General features: G+C 37.8%; 2 protein-coding genes across 2 annotated transcripts; both read left to right on the top strand.

Moving 5' to 3' along the window:
• The first annotated feature begins 8,942 nt into the window (after positions 1-8,942).
• LOC140013978 (uncharacterized) lies at positions 8,943-14,883 on the top strand. Its single transcript, XM_072064192.1, has 2 exons — positions 8,943-9,322; positions 13,323-14,883. Exon 2 carries the CDS (start codon positions 13,323-13,325, stop codon positions 14,313-14,315), a length of 993 nt encoding a protein of 330 aa, XP_071920293.1. The 5' UTR covers positions 8,943-9,322; the 3' UTR covers positions 14,316-14,883.
• A 307-nt stretch (positions 14,884-15,190) lies between these two features.
• On the top strand, positions 15,191-17,833 carry LOC140004429 (uncharacterized). Its single transcript, XM_072065297.1, has 2 exons — positions 15,191-16,434; positions 16,717-17,833. The coding sequence occupies exons 1-2, from the start codon at positions 15,191-15,193 to the stop codon at positions 17,831-17,833; spliced, it is 2,361 nt and encodes a 786-aa protein (XP_071921398.1).
• The last annotated feature ends 3,701 nt before the right edge of the window (positions 17,834-21,534 follow it).

Raw genomic sequence — 21,534 nt, 5'->3', positions numbered from 1 at the left:
ACATCTGCAAACTCAACTTCCTCCTCTTCATCTTCTACCATCAGATATTCATTTTACTTCGATGTCCTGCACCAAATTTGTTGGCACACTTGAAACAAAGATGATTATTCCTCCTATATTGGATGGTGAAATTTTCTATGTGATGTTAGCACTAGCATTCTGATTAGCAGAAGCTCCTTTTTCAACTCGATAATAAGCAAGCCTATATATATTAGTTCCAATACCATGGCCAATTTTGATTTTATATAATTCAAATCTGGAATCCACATTCTATCTACCCCCTTTTCTAATCTAGCTGCTTCAAATGCTACTATTGAAATCTCAGGTTTGAACATCTTGACTGTGCCTAATTTCTTCTGTGACAGCCCCACCTCCCTCTAAGATAAACCAAAGGGTTCGGTGGACCGCCTGTCCAACTCTCGCCAGGACTCACTCACTCACTACAGTCCTCAATTAAATTACAATGCACATCTCAAATATTACATCAAATACTCCACAAATTTACATATCACAAGCGAAGCGAATACTAGTTCCCAAGCGTGGAACGTACACATACATTCGTTCCAATTCCAAACATTCATACAATCCCCACTATTACACAAGATGAATCTAATCAAACTGTACAGGAGATATTCCATCCAATCCCACGAATAACTTAATACAAGTGCTTCCTTTGCCTCGAGCCCTGTGGGGAGAAAATATGTTTTGGGGTGAGCTAGAAACTCAGCGAGTGTTCAGTAAAAATCAATAATCAAGTACATTTCACAATAATGCATTTAGATGATGGCATGACTCAGTAATCAAATGTAGGTTTATTGCTCTTATGAGCCAGTGAACTTCTTGCACTTAGAACTCTAACACTCAAATAGATCAATTAACAATCAAATAGTAAGAGGGAGCCATCGGTGCTGCAAATAAATAGTGGTGGAGACGTTGATTCTAAGCACAAGACTTCCCAAGAACTCATTGGAGCCAAATCATTTCATGAACTCACATGCAAGCACATATGATATGCAATTAAGTAAGCAATGCAAGAAATCGTTCAAGAGTAACTTTGGAAACAGTTTTGGAATCACTCACCAACCACAATTCATGAATCTCATCCATCATAAACCATTGCCTTGCTCAAGTCCAAACCCTAGATCACAAATATCATGTCAAACAAAAGAAATTCTAAAAGCATCAAGTTCCTATCACCTTTTGGCATTTTAATCACAATTGAAGCTACACTTATCGGATTGAAACAAATCTTAAGGCGTTTCGAAGCCAAGACATATGCCAACATTTCTTATGAAGACCTCCAAAGCCAAATCCTACATTTTCATGAACAAAATCGAAATCTTAGAGAAAAAAGGAAACTGTCCGTGAAACAATGCTTATGGGCAAACAAGGATATTTCGGTCATTTCACAAGCTACAGTACTCCAAATGATCTGAAATTTTGCAGGTTGATAGCTAACTCATGTCTCTACAACTTTCATGTTTTGTCCAATAGCTGGTTCGGTCTAAAACATGGATAAATTTCCAGTTCAAGTTGAGGCCAGTAAAAATTGAAATTACTCTTCTAAACTAATCTTTGCATATAATCATCACTACCATCACTAATATCAATTAAGGCTAGAAATTCCACCTTAACACTAGAATAATTTCTACTAATCATATACAAGCCAAATCAAAGATGAAATACTTAGATAAAGTCTAGAAATTAGTGAATATCATCATCCTAACTTCCCAATCACAAGAACCTCCATAAAATAAATCAAGATCAACTTATCCAACAACTTAATCATAAGATTAAAGGATACAAAGGAGCTTTTAAGAGTTATACCTTCCAACACCTTGAAATCAAGCAAAGCAAAGCCCTTTCTTCTGAAAACACTCCACTCTTAGCTTGCTATCAGCTTAGATGTGAAGTTAATCGGAGTAGATTTTGGAAATTTAAAGAACCCTCTCAAGATTTGGTGAAGGAATCAAAGGAAAAGAATGGAGTTTCTCTCTTTATTTTTGCTCCTAAGAAGTTCGGTCTATTTGAAGATGAAGAAAAGTGGGTTTTGAACCACAAATGAAATCAAAAAGTGAAGACTTAACCATTAAAAAAAGCTGTACATGACAAAATCCGGCCGGATTCAAGGCAGTAGCAAGGTCACCTTTTTTTTTTTCGAACGGCCAAGCCAATCCGGCCAAGAACTGGCCGGATTTGCTAAGAACACTGTTCACCAGAATTTTTCCTTTTCTTCTTCTTTCGGGCGTCACAAACTCCCCTCCTTAAAAGAATGTCATCCTCGACATTTCAACTTGTACTAATCAGATCAAAATAATCCTTGAACGTTAGTCAAGTACTAAGAATCACTCCAATCCCACTTATCACTTTGTAACGGACCAACAGATGGCTAAACAAGTAATCAAAGAGAACATGCAAAAGGCTCGATTCAACCAACTAGCCCTGAGTTGGAAATAAAGTCCTTGATATTCGAAAAATTTAGGACATGGCTTAGCCTCAGGTCGGAAGTTTTACTCCTGGCGGTGCTGGACAATACAACAAGCTAGCACGACGGCTATACTTCACCAAAGAGTCTCAGTTAAGAAATTTGTCCCTGGTGGTGCTGGACAATACAACAAGTTAGCACAACGGTTATACTTCACCAAAGAGTCTCAGTTCAAGAATTTCATCCCTGGTAGTGCTGGACAACACAACTAGCATGTCTCGCCAGACAAATGGCGGTGCTTGATAACACAATAAGCAATGCCCCACCAGAGAGGTTCAGTTCAAGCGCTATAGAGGAGTAGGAGCCGGTCTACAACCACACATAAAACTTACAAGTTCAAAAGCAGGGTTAATCACTTCAATTCAAGGAGCACGGGTACGAATAAGAACTCACTCGGCTAGCCTATGCCCAGCACTTAACCGAACTCATATCCACATACAGATCATATACGAATCAAGCTACTTGTTCGTGCGTAAAAGAGATACCATATATTTACTCAAGTCATGTCCATTAAGTGTACGCAAGAGCACACTCGCCTAAACAAGTTCAAGTCTCAAGTAAGCTCAGCCTAGTCGGTCTCAGGCAGTTCAAGTATTTCAAATCTCAACACTTCCAAATCGAGTGGTGCAAACCTTAATCAAATAAGAAGACTAGAAGAAGGATGCAAAAATCAGAAGTTTTCTCAATAAATCCGGACACCACCATGAAAACCCTAACCAAAATCTTATTGGACAAGTTCTAGATAACATTCATCATTTCAATGTTCTCATTCGGTTAAGTCTCGAGTACAATACGAAATCTTCTGTACTTCAACCTGTACCATTACAACTTATCTTAAACTCACTTATGATTTCTATTCACATCATCAAACACTAGACCATGTTCCTTCCAAATTCACAAGCATTTCCTCAAGAAAAGTATCGAGTACTCAAGTATAAGAATCCAAAACTAAGAAATTGTACAACTCAAGCCGTACGCTAGTACCAGAATCGGTTGATGTACGCTTGGGAGCAACCAAGTCATTTCTTACGCTTACCATTTTCACGATTCACAACTTACGCTCCAAAAGAGTACTTAATCCTTTACACATTTTCACATTAGAACCATTACACTGTGTGACCCAAGTTCACTCCGCACAGAGACCATGCGAAGCGGCTCTGGATTTTATCCTCACAAGTAGTCGCTTAACTTTCAAATCAATCCCACAGTCCGGCACCCTAAACTTTTAGCCTAGGATACACTACAGAGATCTGAAACTTAAACTGTAATACCAACTGTGACAGCCCCACCTCCCCCTAAGGCGAACCAAAGGGTTCGGTGGACCGCCTGCCCAGCTCTCGCCAGAACTCACTCACTCATTACAATCCTCAATTAAATTACAATGCACATCTCAAATATTACATCAAATACTCCACAAATTTACATATCACAAGCGAAGCGAATACTAGTTCCCAAGCGTGGAACGTACACATACATTCGTTCCAATTCCAAACATTTATATAATCCCCACTATTATACAAGATGAATCTAATCAACTATACAGGAGATATTCCATCCAGTCCCACGAATAACTTAATACAAGTGCTTCTTTTGCCTCGAGCTCTGTGGGGAGAAAATATGTTTTGGGGTGAGCTAGGAGCTCAACGAGTGTTCAGTAAAAATCAATAATCAAGTACATTTCACAATAATGCATTTAGATGATGGCATGATTCAGTAATCAAATGTAGGTTTATTGCTCTTATGAGCCAGTGAACTCCTCGCATTTAGAACTCCAATGTTCAAACATATCAATTAACAATCAAATAGTAAGAGGGAGCCATTGGTGCTCCAAATAAATAGTGGTGGAGACGTGGGTTCTAAGCACAAGACTTCCCAAGAACTCATTGGATCCAAATCATTTCATGAACTCACATGCAAGCACACATGATATGCAATTGAGTAAGCAATGCAAGAAATCGTTCAAGAGTAACTTTGGAAACAGTTTTGGAATCACTCACCAATCATAGTTCATGAACCTCATCCATCATAAATCATTACCTTGCTCAAGTCCAAACCCTAGATCACAAATATCATGTCAAACAAAAGAAATTCTACAAGCATCAAATTCCTATCACCTTTTGGCATTTTAATCACAATTGAAGCTGTACTTATCGGATTGAAACGAATCTTAAGGCGTTTCGAAACCAAGACATATACCAACATTTCTTATGAAGACCTCCAAAGCCAAATCCTACATTTTCATGAACAAAATCGAAATTTTAGAGAAAAAAGGAAACTCTCCGTGAAACAGGCCATATGGGCAAACAAGGGTATTTCGATCATTTCACAAGCTACAGTACTCCAAATGATCTGAAATTTTGCAGGTAGATAGGTAACTCATGTCTCTACAACTTTCATGTTTTGTCCAACAGCTGGTTCGGTCTAAAACATGGATAAATTTCCAGTTCAAGTTGAGGCTAGAAACAAGGTAAAAATTGAAATTACTCTTCTAAACTAATCTTTGCATATAACCATCACTACCATCACTAATATCAATTAAGGCTAGAAATTCCACCTTAACACTAGAATAACTTCTACTAATCATATACAAGCTAAATCAAAGATGAAATACTTAGATAAAGTCTAGAAATTAGTGAATATCATCATCCCAACTTCCTAATCACAAGAACCTCCATAAAATAAATCAAGATCAACTTATCCAACAACTTAATCATAAGATTAAAGGATACAAAGGAGCTTCTAAGAGTTATACCTTCCAACACCTTGAAATCAAGCAAAGCAAAACCCTTTCTTCTCAAAACACTCTATCCTTAGTTTGCTATCACCTTAGACGTGAAGTTAATTGGAGTAGATTTTGGAAATTTAAAGAACCCTCTCAAGATTTGGTGAAGGAATCAAAGGAAAAGAATGGAGTTTCTCTCTTTATTTTTGCTCCCAAGAAGTTCAGTCAGTTTGAAGATGAAGAAATGTGGGTTTTGAACCACAAATGAAGTCAAAAAGTGAAGACTTAACCATTAAGGAAAGCTGTACACGACAGAATCCGGCCAGAATCTGGCCCGATATCGAGCTGAATAGGAGGCCGGATTCAAGGCAGTAGCTAGGTCACTTTTTTTCAAACGGCCAAGCCAATCCAGCCAAGAACTGGCCGGATATGCGGCCGGATTTGCTAAGAACACTGTTCACTAGAATTTTTCCTTTTCTTCTTCTTTCGGGCGTTACATTTTCTCTAAGCCTGCTAATGAAACTGGAGACAGAATATCGTTCACTAAGTCTTATTACTCCTGAGCAGCATCAAAGTTTTCAACTGTTCAAACTTCTCTTGGTGTTCTTCTAAATTACCAATCTTTTGTGACTTATTGAATTGCTCCAAATTTCCTCTGTCAACAAATGTGCGCACGATAGTTCTTTAATTCCTTCCAAGACACACTAGCTAGGTTTTTCACTATTGACCCCTAGGAACTAGTTATCTGTTATTCCCTCATGATACATGTCAATCACATTCATTCTATTTTCATAAAAATAATTTATAAAACAAGAATAATTTATGGCATTTTCTGACTCATTCCCTGAGATTATCCCCAAAGAACATGGGTAATTCAACCTTAAGAGTAACTGGGAAAAGGAATCCTACTCCAATTCTCCTTAGTAGTCGCTTCAGGCGCATTGGTGGACAGCAACTTCTGTTGCTTCTAGGAGGTGGGAATCCCACAATTTTCTTCTTCGCAGATCACTTTCTGATTGTCTTTACAAGACCTCACCTTCATAGAGGAGCTGAATTTCTGATGCATATTATGAATCATGGATTCCATCTTCTCATTGGACCGGACTGGCCGGTTGAACCGCGAACCGTCCATGACACCGGTCCAGTTCTGTATTAAAGTTGACTTTGTAAGAAAACTAGTCAAAACCGGTGAACCAGATCGAACCGGTGGTTTTCGATTTTTCAAGTTTCCCCTCAATATTTTTTTAAGTTTTGCAAAACACAACTACCAAGGATTGAAACCCAATGTAGTAACCATTGTACCATCATATCCTATAAGTCTTTTTTGATAATTCATTTATATAAAAACAAACATCCATGTTTCTTTGCTCCATTTTCCTACAAAATCTCATTCTCTCATGATTCAGTCTTTCTAATGTTCAACTCTCTCTCTCTCTCTCTCTCTCTCTCTCTCTCCCCTCTCTTCTTTTGTCATTCCCTTTTTAATCAACTCTCTCTAGTTTTAATTTATCGATGTTTGCTTCCATCTTTTAATTTTTTTTGTCCATTAAATTGAAAAAAATTTTAAAAAGAATTATTTTTCTTTAACCCTAAAGACTAATTATTAAACGCTACAACCACTCACATTTATCTCATTTTTTGTTTCTTATCAAGTTTGCATTTTTATTTTCGATTCTCCTGATTTCCTTTAAACTCCAAATTTCTCTTTTTGTTTAATTACAATCTCTAAATCCCAAAAACGTAAATTAAAATTAAAATCACAATATCTAAATTCCCATAGACGTAAATTTTGTATAATTTTAAAATATTGTGGTATCTTTGGGTTGGATTTAAGATTATTTTTTGGTAGATATAATTGAAATTAAGATAAAATGTATTTGTTTCAACTTATAATTTAAAAAATTTATTTTTGAAAATCCAAGTTATTCAAAAATATTAAACTTTTCATCATATAAAGTTTTAAATTACTCCATTGCATGTCTTATTTTGAGCATATATATATTTATATAAATTATTTTTTTAAAAATTCGTTAAACCAGGGTTGAACTGGTCCGATCGGGATTAAACAAGGATTGTATATTTTGAAATTACGGGGGGCTTTTCTATATATTAGGTTTACCAAAGGGGCTTTTTGTTTTTTTTTACCATCATTTATTTAATTGGAAGAAACAAACAGATCAACCAATTATGCAAGAGAACTACCACTATTAAAAGTATCAATCATTCTGTTCTTTTCTTTTTCCATATATAAAGAGGTATAAATGATTATAAAATTACTAACAAATGCTTTAAATAAATTACTAACATTTAATACAGAACCGTAAAAAAATATGAATCAACACTATATACCACACTCCTATATAGGAGAAGTATACAATTTAACCAACCACAAAACAAGAATCTAACAAATACATCCATCACAGTTAGCGGGGCCAGACGAAACATAATAACAGTTAAAATTCTGATATCAATTACGTTCTTCAACGGTAAACTTCTCATTCTTTTCTAGGAATCAAGCAGAACAAATGCAGGTCGTTCATGATGGATGATTTCTTGTTTAAGTTTACAATTAGTAGGAGTGTTGAATCAAAATACTAGAACCGAGGCTTTCACCATGATTTTCAGAGACTTTTAGGGTATAAAAAAATTTTTTAAAAAAATTACCCGTGAAAGAGAGAGAGAGAGAGCTGGAAGAGCTGGAAAATGTCGCTTCTTTGGAGCTGCAACCATGACAGAGAGGGAGAAAGCGTGTGTCGCAGGCCTCGCTAGCTGGAAGAAGCGTTGTTTTAATAGGAGAAGAAGAGGTGCTCTGTTTTGATTCAGTAAGTGGGTTGGGGGCCGCACCTGGATAAGGGATGAGGAATATAGCTATAGGGTTTGACAATAATGATATTTATTTTGCAACTAAGTCCCTTTATTTTGATTTTATTATTTTTTAACAAGTAACTTAATCTCTTTATAGTTTTGCGCTTTTTAAATATAATTTCAGCCCCTTGTACTTAAAAAATTTATCTTTTCTAACCCAACTTATGGTTCTTTTCAACCTAATTGCACATTTAATTGAACTTTTTATTTTTAAAAAATACACTTTATACCTATGTTACATGGACTTGCCATTCGTTCCCAGCGCCAATAACGAGGGAGGATACAAAATTTTTGTAAAGTTACATGCTAGTGACCCTTTGGAGGTTACTAGCATATTCATTGGATAAAAAATATGGCTTTTTTTTTCCCCTTTTGATACCTATTGTAAAGTTACCAGAAGCCAGTCAATTATGGGTGACTATAATACTTCACCATGCTCTCTTCCACTTGTATAATAAAATTATACCTTCCAACTAATGCCAATTTCCAAGACCAGCCATTACTTTAACTGTGCTTAAGCATAATGCTAATTTCTAAGATGCACCATTAATTCAGTCTTAACAAGGCATTGATTGTGCTCATCCATGAAATAATATGATAATTAATATGTGCTTTTATTTTATTATTCATTTGATATATTAAATCCAACTATTATATGTTAACAATTGTAGACACCAAATTTTTGTCAAATTTTGTGTTTTCTCGAATATTTTCTATTTAATGAGCAAATTATTTTCTTGCATTTTTTTAAGTATATTTTATCTCTTTTTGTAGATTTATTTAAAAAAAAAACAACTAAATCCATTTGGCAAAGATCCCTTGGTTCCCTCCTTATTCTCGGGGGACAGACAAAAGGAACGGCGCTTTTGGGGGCTCAAAAAGACAGAAAAACGACTCCCTCAATTCACTGTCTCGAGACACACACACGAGGGAAAAATCAAACAAGCAAAGAAAGAAAAAAACTAACTCCACTCTGACTCTTCACTAGGGCTCTCCCTCTCACAACAGAAGACAAAAAAAACACTCCACTCTTTCTCGACAAAAAAAAAAAAACTCTCGGCTCTCTCCCTCAAAAGGGCAAGAAAAGAAAAAAAGAGAACAAAAAACACTCCAAGCCAATACATCTCTCGGACTTTTCTTTGTTCCCAACAGACAAAGCCATAAAAGAAGCAAGGGAATTAGCGGTCAGACCATTGGAATTCAGGAATCTCGCCACAAAAGCTCAACCAAGTGATTGCAATATCTTAGAGGTATTTTTTTTTCTTTTTTTTTCAGTTTTGTTTTTCACATTAAATTCATATTTAGTTGCTTATTTTCTCCTGCTTTTGCTACTTTGCATTGTTGTTGTGGTATTGCTGAAATTTGGGAAATGGCATGAACCAGATAAAGGAAAAGGAAATGTTTCTTGTGAATGCATGTTAATTGTTTGAAAAAATACCAAAAAGAATTCTAGGGGCTGTTTTGCTTTATTTTATCCATTTTATGTTGTTTTCTTGTCAAAATAAAATCATATTTGTATTGTAGGAGATGTAAGAGTGTTGTGGTATAATTTTTATGATTTTTGGTGAAGGGTATGTTGTTTTGAAAAATCAAAACTGGACTGATTTCTTGTCATTTTGGCCACTTTCGAGTCCTTTTTTGTTAAAACTAAGCCCAAAAATGGAACCTACGCGAAAAATCGAGTGAGGGGATGTATTTTGAGGATTTTTGGTGACCAGAGAGGTCACCGGCGGCGGCGCCACCGGCGACCACCATGGCCGCGCCTGGGAAGAAGAAGAGACGGAACGAACGAGGAAGAAAGAAAAGAAAGAAGAAGAAGAAAGAAAATGGTTTGGGCTAATGTTTTTTCTTCGGTTGGGCCAGGAGTTAGTTTTAGTTGGGTTTCGGAAATGGGCTTTGGTTTATTTTTTCCTTTGGGTTTCGGATGGGCTAGGAGGCTGGAGCCCATGTATTTCTGGGTTGGGTTTGAGTGATAAAATGACGGGCTTGCCTGCTCGTTTCTCTGGATTTTCGGTTGGGCTTAGGTAGTATCCGGCCCAAATAAATAAAAACAACGGCCCGATGGCCTTTCTTCTCCCAAATCAGAAACCGAATTTTGCACTTTGGCCCCTAATCTTTGGAGTATTTTCACTACGGCCCAGAATATTTTAGATTCCTTTCATCTAGGTCCTTAAATTAATTGCACTTTAGTCCCTAAATTTTAACTTTTATTTAATTTTGACATCTGAACTTTGAAAATATAATTTTTATCCTCGAAAGTTTTTCAATTTTTGCAATTCGGTCCCTGATGAATTTTGACTCTCTTTATTATGATTGTTTCTTTTCTTTAATAGCTAATTATGCTACTTTTGAATATACTTAATTTGGAATTTTTAGATTTACTTAAATTTCTTTACGTCTGATATATTAGTGTGAATTTAGTACTTGTATTATTATTTTCTTTTTCAATTAAATTGGTGTCATGATCCTTTTGTTCATTGTGAGTATAAATAGGATAATTTGACTCCATTTAGTCAGCACTTCAAACGGGAGGTACCCCTATTTTATTATTTCAATATCAATTACATGCTCTTATGTGCTCCTATTTGTTCCTATGTGTTTATATATTTTTATATGCTTTATTTATTTGATTTAAATATTCATTCAAATTTTCTTATATATGTTTTAGTTAATTTTTATAATGATTCGAATGGCATTTAAATACCTCAAAATGTAATACATAGGATAATTAGATTTGTTTTATTATATTTTTCCCTTCTAGATTGTAGTTAGGCGCTCCCCGATGTAATAGATAGGTTGCGTGTTTATGTGGCTTATGTGTTATGTGTTTTATTCGCTTTTCTTAGGATTTTGGCATCTAGATATTATGTTTACGTGTTATGTGCTACGTGCTCTTATGTGTTTATTTGTTTTAATTTATGTTTTATTTGTTTCACTATGAATTGTTAATGCATGACGTCACCACACTAGTCCAACGCTAGTTGTGGTTTCTCCCTCCGCTTACTTGCTAGTCCAACGCTAGTAAGGATTTTTAGAAATGGATTAGTCCAACGCTAGACCCTTTAGGTCATCTTGCGCTAGATTCATCTTTGTATGCTATTCACTACATTCTCATGCATATTTTCATTTTTAGGATCTTTTCTCATTTGTATGATATTCCCTATTATATTATCCCCTACCCGCTATAGGTGCTAATCATGTCATTTAGAATTGCATCTCATTTAAGCTAGTTCATTTGCTTGTTCATGTTAGGGTAATTATTTTTCAAACATGGGAAATGGGTGATTATAACTTTCTAGTTTAAATACCCTATTAATCCATGTATAAGAAAATTATGTCACGAGTTTTTTCGCCTCCCGTACCCTTTATGTTGCATTCCCTTTTTCTTTGATCACTTATATATATGTATATAATTTAATTTCTTTTATTTTATTTTATTTTATTTTATTTTTTTTCATTTGCATCCTCGTGACACCTTCAAGGATTCATTTTGGCCTTCGCAATAAACGTGATTGGTTCAATTAAACCCTTGAATGAACATTTTGTCCCTTTCGATATTTTATTTTTGCATTCATGTAGAAAACATTCAAATATGATAAAATTAAGGGTTAGATTAGGAAAATTTTGGGCTAAACCTCGCAACTAGTTTAGACTAGATTGAAAGGGTGCCTTAGGTTTGAGTTAATCGAACCTTTGCCTTCCCTTTCTTCAACCGTGACTCCCGAATCCATTTTCTCTTGTTTTTCAAAGACCTGGAGTTGTCGAAAAGGGTTTTATTTTATTTTATTTAAATACACTTTTTGAGTGACTTGGTACACCAAAACTCAATACCAAGTGGCGACTCCTCTTTTTTTTTAAAAAAAAACCCTTTTTGACTAAATTTTGGACCCAAATCGTCGCATTTTTCAAAGTCCCATTCTAGGTCCTTTTTCATTTATTATTAATAAATCACATTCTTTTATAAAACCTTTTTTATTTTTCATCACGAAAATGGGGCGCGACAACTTGGCGACTCCACTGGGGGCGTAAGAGAGTCCAAGCACTTGGTTTAGTCGTTTTTTCTCGTTTTAACCCTTATATTTATCATATTTGGATGTTTTAGGTTGCATATTTCTCTTTTAGGATATTTTGCATTTCACCCTCGTATTCGTTTATCGTTCCTCGTATATGTGATGAATGATTTATTTATTTACTTTTGTTTATTTACTTATATGTATCGCGCTTTGCATTTGGGGGTGGGGAATATTACCCTAGAGCCTCGCATTGGTTCTCGATCCCTCCCCTCCAAACCGAGAACTGGCATACGTGCATACGTTTTATTTTTTATCCCTTATTTATTTTTCTTTTAGTGGCTTGTCACGCCACTCTTCCCTGTTAGGATTAGGCGACCCACTTGGACGTGTGATCGCGACACGACGTGTGCGTAGCATGATCCGAGGGGTCACTCAATCTTCCATTTTAAGCTTTGGGTTGATAGCCTTTAGCTTTTAGTCGAAGATTGAGGATTTTTGATAGATTCACTTGGACATGTGGCCGTGGCACGACGTGCGCGTAGCAATGTCTGAGGAATCTCTCGAGCCACCGACAAAGAACTTTGGGGTTGATGACCTTTGGTTTCCAAGTCTGAAGGCTTGGGGACCTAAAACCTATCGAGTTTAGATGCATTAGTAAGCCAATACCTTATGCATCCATGATAGTTTACCTAAGGTAGAGTCTGTCTTACCCTATTAGGAATACTATTCACGAGGGGAGGGATCCAATCCCTCTTTTCTTTTTATTGTTTTATCTCTGTGTATTACTTTGCTACAATGTGTTATGTGAATTTATCTGATTGAACTAACTTTTCTTGATTTTTGTCTCCACTGCATTGACAAACCTTAGAAATAAGAGTCCTGACGTGGTATTCGTTAAGGCAGACCACCCTTTGTAAATAGCACGTTTAAATTTTGGTTTATCGCATTAATACTATATATATATATATGCATGTCATTCTAGGCCTACCCCGGCATCTAAATGGGGTACCCTTAGACCATGTTTCAATTATCGTATTGCATATTTATGCGTTTAATAAACCGACATCATGCATTAACCCTAGAGGGAATGCCATTTAGGGGATCCCATTTTAGGAATATACTAGCCTTGTTTTCCTTGGGTAACTAACCCTCTATGGGATATTCATGTTTAAATTCTTGTAAAACTGGAGAAGTGAGGCCTGTAGGTAAGGTATTTAATCGAGATTACATGCTTTAGATGGACAGACCTCAACAAATCAGTCAGCTGTTGACAGTTCCAATGGAGGTTCGAAGATGGCTAGGGCTTCTTTCATTTAGTGAGATCAATCAGGTTGCCTCCTACCTTGGACCAATTGGGGATTTCAAAGACATTGAATCAGATGGGTATTTGGTAGAAGCTTTAATTCAATTGTGGGATTCCGATGGTTCAACATTTCGGATAGGAAACAAGGAGTTGACTCCGACCATTGAAGAGGTAGCCGGTCTTCTGAATTTGCCAGTAAAGGGTACAGCAGTGATATTTCCGATTGCTTCTGGCAAGATTGAATTCTGTCATTTTGCTGGATTAAAAGAGTCTGTAGTGCAAGGATCAGATCAGAGCATAGATGTAAAATTTTTGTTTGACAGATTCGCAATGAAAGATGGGTTTGATAAGTATTCGAAGGATTTTTCATTTACATCTAAGGTAACATGGGAATGTAAGAGGCCGCTGGTGTATGGACTTGTGATGGCGGGGATTTATTTGTTTCCTAGAAAAGATAAGAAAATTGGTTTCAAAATCACTAAACTCCTGTCTAACTTGTTTTTTGGAATTAAGGATCGACAAGCCTCTATAGTATCGACTGTGTTAGCTGACATTTTTGTTGCGTGTACCAACTGCCAAAGGGGGTCAAAGTTCTTTTATGGATCAAATCGAATTTTGCATATATGGGCCATGGAACATTTTCGAAGACAGTTGCCTGCTCTTGATGGTCTGCCATTGATTGGGTATAATTGGATCTCTACCCATCATAAGAGAGTTGACCAAAGTAATTTGCCAAGAAGTGCATCGGAATGGCTGGACTTTTTGAGGGTATTGTCAGATCAAAAGATTAGATGGGTACTAGACTGGACCGACTGTTTTAACCATGTTCTACGCGCCAAGTCATCAGATTTGATACCGTTATTGGGAACTCAAGGCATCATGGCATACACTCCGAAAAGGTTTCTCAGACAGTTAGGACGCATTTAAGGAGTACCACTCACACCTGACTTGACCGATTTCACCATCAGTTTTGGCAAGGGGATCTGTCCAGACAAAATTCCGATGAAAGTATCAATTGTCGAAGCTTGGGAAACGCTGTCCGATGATGAGGATATCGCTTATGTTCCGCAACTTAAACAGATGGCTTTGGTTACCCCTCAATACGAGGAGTGGCTCAGAGAATCTGGTGCTAGGCAACCATTGATGGAACAGTCCGAGGAAGTCAAGAAACTAATGGCAATCATTGAGGCGAAAGACACAGAAAATGCACAATTAAGGCAATCTGTGGAAGTGAATAAGGGTCTGGCAGAGAAGAATAAAAGACTGTGTGAAGAAATGCAAGAAAGACACCAGGAATTGAAGAGAAAGTGTGGCAAGTTGTATGATCAAACTGAACGCATGCAGAATCCCTATTCCAGAGAGCCAAAAGATGCTGTGATAGATAGATTGAAAAAGTTTAATGATCTTGTACGAAATCAACTTCGAGAAATGATGTAGATGATGTATGATATTTTGAAATCCATCAATGAAATGATCCTTATCTGTTGCAAAGTTATTTTTCGAAACACAGGTTTGATAAACAGGTCTCACTTCAAAGGTGTTGCATCATGTTAGGCCTACCCTTGGCAGAAAAAAAGCTCCCCCATAGGACATGCATCCGAATTATTTAGATATCTACTAACTCATGTTTCTTTTCTTTTCTTTCTTTTTTTCTTTTTCTTGAATAAATCACAGCAATTTGACAGAAAATCCAACCCTAAATGAGTTTCTTTTCTCCACTATCAGGTATGTTTCACAATTGCTACCCAAAGAAGCCCCATCATCACCAGGTTCCGAAGTAGACCTTGAGATAGTCTGTAAACATGAGTTCAGCGCCTGAAGCTTCGGAAAGATCTGCTATGGTTACATCACCGGACTTCACAGCATTAGGAGCTCAGTTAAGTGAGGTACTTGCCAAGTTCAATGAGTTAAGTGCTGAAATGGCCGCACAAAGGCGTGTAATTGATCAGCTGGTCGCCAGCAACAATGGTGGTGATGTCCCAAACGACCAAGAACCTATCGATAATCACCCAACTGCACAAGACTATCAACCACCCCACACATCCAATACTCAAACACCTTTCTTTCCTCCTTTCGCTAACCCTGTTGAAAATACCTTTGCCCGATTAAATTCAGACTTTTCCTATATGCATCCGAATTATGTATTGGTGAACCCAACCAATAGTCAAATCCCTCAAACTCATCCACAAACCATTCTGAACATTCCTCCCAACCCTCAGGGACCGCACCACCACCTTCCGGAGCCTTTTGTACTGGATACGGCATCTCAAGGGAAGGCGGCAATGGAAGAACAACATACACCCGTTGATAAAGATTTGTTAAGAAGGTTGGATCGATTCGATGACTTTATGAAAAAGAATCAAGGGTTGAGCAGGCATGGTGGTTTAGATTACGATGAATTGTGTCTTTTCCCGAATATTCAGCTACCGTTGGGATTCAAAACCCCTAAATTTTGCAAGTATGATGGAACTGGAAATCCAAAGACGCACCTCAAGATGTTTGCCAACAAGTTAGGTAAGCCTGTGGATGATGAGAATTTGCCTATGCGTCTATTTTCGGAAAGTTTGGAGGGAGATGCTCTAAATTGGTATTCAAATTTGAAGTCTGGAGAAGTCAAGACCTGGTTGGATCTATCAACTGCTTTTGTGAAGCAGTATGAATTTAACTGTGAGTTGGCACCAACACGAACCACGCTAGAGGGTACGAAAAAAAAGCCGTCGGAAGATCACAAGACCTACGCAAAACGGTGGAGAAAGTTAGCTGCCAAAGTGGAGCCTCCTATGACTGAGGAGGAGATTGTTCGCACTTTCATCAAGGCTCACGATCCACCCTATTTTGAAGAGATCTTCCGCATGACTGGAAGTCCATTTGCTGCTATCATTAACAAATTGGAGGAGTATGATGAATTTGTAAAAGCAGGAAAGATTGTTAATGTTTCTGCATTAAAGTTGCAATTGGATGCTTTACAAAATCAAAACAACAATGGGAAAAAACCCCAATTCAAGAAGAAAGAAGGTGATACTGCTTTTATATGGGATCAAGGCCCGTCTTTCAGACCCAGAAACCATCCCACCTATTCTTTTCCGTACCCGTATTACACCAATCCTCAACCAGTCTACCACACCACTACCCAATTCCATCATTCTCGACCAAATCATTTGAATACCTCGCCCTTACCTCCAACTCCACAACCTGTTTTTCAAAATCACTCTCGTCCCATTTACCATTCCAGACCAACCCTGCAAAACAATAACCCTCCTCAAAATCCTTTGCAAACCAGTGGAATTCAAACTCAGAAGTAATTTCGAGCCTTCACCAACTTGGGCAGACCTATTGATCAGTTGTATGAGCAATTAAAAGCAGTTGGGAAAATTGGCACTGTTCCTCTCAAAATCTATCCCAGAGGTCCTCCTACCGGTTATGATCCGCATGCAATCTGTGCTTATCATTCTGGAAGTCCAGGTCATACCACTGGCAATTGTTGGGCTTTAAAACATAAAATTCAGGACATGATTGACTCTGGAGACATTCTTCTCAGAAGAAAGGGAGAACAAGGACCGAATGTTAGTAAGAATCCTTTACCTAAGCATGGGAGCACTGTAGGGGTTATCATCCCGGATGAAGATTTTGTCGACCCCAATCAGTACATTGTAGATGAAATCGAAGTGTTTGGCGTGATAGAGACTGACCATGCAGAGATAAGGAAAATGTTGTCTGTTGAAGAGTCCATAACTAAGGATAATGCTGAGGAAAAGTTAAAATCTTTTGTGTTTGAGAAAGAGGAACCGTTTATGATACAAGGAGGGCCTTCCGAGACTGACAATTCTGAAGTTCCTTTTATTTTGGATTTACCCTCTTTTGAATGGGATATATCAGAGCCTGCCATTCTCGAATTTCCAGAGCAAATGCCTGTTAATAACTTGCAAGAGGTACCGTGGAACTACGAGGAGTCTAGTCTGTTAATTGGAGACAAACATTGTTTGAAGGAGGAGGTATCTAATATTACTAGGCCTGGAAAATTTATGGGAAACCCCGAAATCGATGTTCAAACCAAGGCCAAGATTAAATCCCTGACGCCCAAGTCTCTTGTCTCTGAAAAGGAAGCTGTGGATTTTCTAAAGATGCTGAAGAGAAGCGAGTACAAAACAGTGGAGCAGTTGGATGGGATGCCTGCTCAGATCTCTTTTTTGAATCTTCTCTTGACCTCTGAATTACACAGAGAAGCATTGCTCAAAATCTTGAACGAAGCCCATGTCCCTAAAGATATTCCTGTGGATAAGTTTTCTAACATTGTGGGTAATGTACTTGCCGCTAATTATATCGCCTTCTCCGATGATGATCTGACTGCAAAAGGGATTGGACATAACAGAGCCTTATATATATATCAGTTCGCTGCAAAGGAAAGATGCTGCCGAGGGTTTTGGTGGATAATGGGTCGGCGCTGAATATCTGTCCATGGAACACTCTCACTAAACTTGGATTTCTTGATGTTAAACTCCGTCCGTCCGCAACCGTAGTTAGGGGGTTCGATGGTTCAAGAAGGGAATCCATGGGTGAAACAGAGTTGGTATTAGAGATATGCCCTGCTCAATTTCAAGTTACTTGCCAAGTAATGGACTTCTCCAGTGTTTACAACATTTTACTTGGAAGACCTTTGATACATGCTTCCAATTCAGTGCCATCTTCTCTGCATCAAATGCTGAGATTTATTGTGAATGATCAGCTCATTACTGTGTTTGCTGAGGATGACTGTACCATGATCGTTGATGCAAAGTTTAAGGGTGAAAACAGAAAAAGGACTCCAATCTCGTCTCATCACGTTGCTGACATCGTCTCTGTGGGATGGGCATCCAGGGATAAGTCGCTGACTCAATCAGATTTGCCAGAGGCCAGTATTATGATAGCGAGAGAGATGATCCGAGGCGGATATGAAATAGGAAGAGGTCTTGGGCGAGAATTGCAAGGAATTTTGGAGCCGATAGAGATCCCGACGCAAAAGGATACATTTGGACTAGGATTTCATCCAACTGCTAAGGACAGAAGGGAAATGCAAGCTCGAAAACAAGCTGAAAAGAAGGGCAAGCAAACTGTCTTAAATATCCCTCCGTTATACCACACTTTTCCTCATCCATCAGAGGTAATTATGCCAGAAACGAAGAATCCTGTGGAGGAGATTGAAGTGGACCTGTCTCAGCTATTTGTCGGGGTTACTTGTGAGGAGGGGCCATCAGAGAATGCAGAATTTTTGCCAATTACCGAAGGAGCTATTCAGAATTGGACTGCTGATTATCTTCCCTCTCGAAGGGAATTTCGGTAAATTTAAGGGGATTGTCTTTTGTCTAGATCACATCCAGATAGGACAGTAGTCTGGATCTTTTGTTAAAAGAAATTGATTTCATCTTTTAAACCTTTATTCTTGTTTCAATTAATATAACTTGCTTTGTTCAAGAAAATTGCTGAAACGAAAATAAAGGTTTGGGTTAAATATGTCTTTAAATAGCAATCATGGCTGTATATTCATCTTTTTGTGAAGTCTCGATGCATTTTGAATTTAATGAAATGAAAGACTTCTCCAGTATTTGCTATTTATTTATTACTTATGTTCTATTCTATTTTCAGATGGCCACAAATAAAATCCTTTGACCCCTTGGATGTCACCATTTTGGAATTCGATGGCTGCAATCTCGATATCTTTCATGAACTTGAAATCATGCAATCTGAAATTCAAAGCGAGAGCGATACTGATGAAGAATTTGAGTCTATTTCAAGGGATTTAAAACAGTATGAAGAGAAACCCAAACCCAACTTAGAAGAAACAGAAATCATCAATATTGGCACTAAGACGAAGGTTAAAGAAGTTAAAATCAGCATTCATTTGAATAGGAAACAAAAGAAGGAAATGATTGAATTCTTAATGTTTTTTCAAGATGTGTTCGCATGGTCATACGATGATATGCCAGGGATCTCTACAGACATAGTGGTTCACAGGTTGCCAACCGATCCAAATTTTTTACCTGTAAAGCAGAAGCCACGTAAATTCAAACCAGAAATGAGTCTCAAAATAAAGGAACAAATTGTGAAGCAGCTCAATGCTAAGATAATCATGGTGTCTCATTATTCCATCTGGTTATCGAATCCTGTGCCAGTGCCTAAGAAATCTGGGGAGGTGCGAGTATGTGTTGATTACAGAGATCTGAATAAGGCCAGTCCGAAAGATGATTTTTCTTTGCCAAACATTCATATTCTTTTGGACAATACTGCTGGACACGAAATTGAATCTTTTGGTGATTGTTTTGCTGGGTATCATCAAATTTTGATGGCAGAAGAAGACAGAGAGAAAACCTCTTTTATCACCCCATGGGGAACCTTTTGTTATAGAGTGATGCCTTTCGGGTTGAAAAACGCTGGAGCTACCTATCAGAGGACCATGACTACCCTGTTCCATGATATGATTCACAAAGAGATGGAGGTCTATGTGGATGATATCATAATTAAATCCAAGAAGGTTGAGGACTATTTGGTTGATTTAAAGAAGCTGTTTGAAAGATTGAGGAAATATAATTTGAAGTTGAACCCTGCGAAATGTGCTTTTGGAGCTCCGACTGGTAAGTTATTGGGTTTTATTGTCAGCAAAAAGGGTATAGAGATAGATCCTGCGAAAATAAAAGCAATTCGAGATATGCCCATTCCGAAAAGTCAAAAAGATGTGAAAAGTTTTCTTGGAAAGATCAATTTCATTGGTCGATTCATTGCACAGTTAACCTCTACCTGTGAGCCTTTATTCAAATTGTTGAAAAAGAATGCGCCAATGGATTGGAATGAAAATTGTCAGCAGGTTTTTGATAAGATCAAGAATTATTTGTTAAATCCTCCGGTCTTAGTGCCACCTCAGCCAGGGAGACCTCTGATTATGTATTTGTCTGTTCTTGATGAGGCTGTCGGATGCGTTCTGGGACAGCATGATGAGTCTGGAAGAAAGGAGCAAGCCATCTACTATCTGAGCAAGAAATTTACAGCATATGAGGCCAACTATTCTTTCCTCGAGAGAAGTTGTTGTGCTTTAGCATGGGCAGCTCAGAAGTTGAGACATTATTTGCTCGGTTATACCACTTACTTGATTTCCCGTTCTGATCCTCTAAAATACCTATTGGAAAATTCGATGCCCACGGGACGTATGGCTAAGTGGCAAATGATCCTTTCCGAGTTCGATATTGTCTTAACAACACAAAAGGCAGTCAAGGGTCAAGCCATAGCAGATCATTTGGCAGAAAATTCAAGAGATAATGATTACCAGCCGTTGCATACCTACTTTCCTGATGAAGAAATTCTGTTCATTGGAGCAGTTGAGGACATGAGTGAGCAGTATCCTGGATGGAGGTTATTTTTCGATGGTGCGTCAAACTCTTTTGGAGCTGGAATTGGAGCAGTTTTAGTGTCGCCTGAAGGGAAACATTATCCTGCTACAGCCAAATTACGATTTCCTTGTACCAACAACATGGCTGAGTATGAAGCTTGTATTTTTGGATTGAAAATGGCATTGGACATGGAGATCAAGGACCTGATAGCATTCAGTGATTCTGATTTACTTGTGCACCAGACGCTTAAACAGTGGGTAACTCGGGATTCAAAAATTATGTTGTATCATTGTAACTTGCTTAGTTTGGCCAGCAAATTCAGGAATTTGGAACTCAGACATATTCCCCGCACTCGTAATGCATTTGCTGATACTTTAGCTACTCTGTCTTCGATGATCCAACATCCAGATGAGCTGGTGATTGAACCTATACAGATCCAACTTCAGAATAGGCCAGCGCATTGTCTGGTTACAGAAAGGGTCACGGATGGTCGCTCCTGGTACAAGGATATTAAGGAATTCATGAAAACGGGATCCTACCCTCCTGATACTGATTCTGTTGCAAAAAATTTCTTACGCAGAATGTCATCAAGATTCTTCTTGAATGGAGAAGTGCTATACAAGAAAACATCTGATTTGGGCCTTCTGAGATGCATCAATGAAGAGGAAGCCGATTATATGATGAAAGAAGTGCATAGTGGGGTTTGTGGGCCACACATGAATGGGCATCTACTGGCTAAGAAAATCATGAGAACAGGATATTTTTGGCTTACCATGGAGCATGACTGTGTA

This window comes from Coffea arabica, chromosome 9c, assembly GCF_036785885.1.
Source record: "Coffea arabica cultivar ET-39 chromosome 9c, Coffea Arabica ET-39 HiFi, whole genome shotgun sequence".
In the NCBI taxonomy this organism is placed as follows: Eukaryota; Viridiplantae; Streptophyta; class Magnoliopsida; order Gentianales; family Rubiaceae; genus Coffea; species Coffea arabica.
The sequence above is the reverse complement of the archived record's forward strand: the minus strand, read 5'-3'. Positions and strand labels throughout refer to the sequence as shown.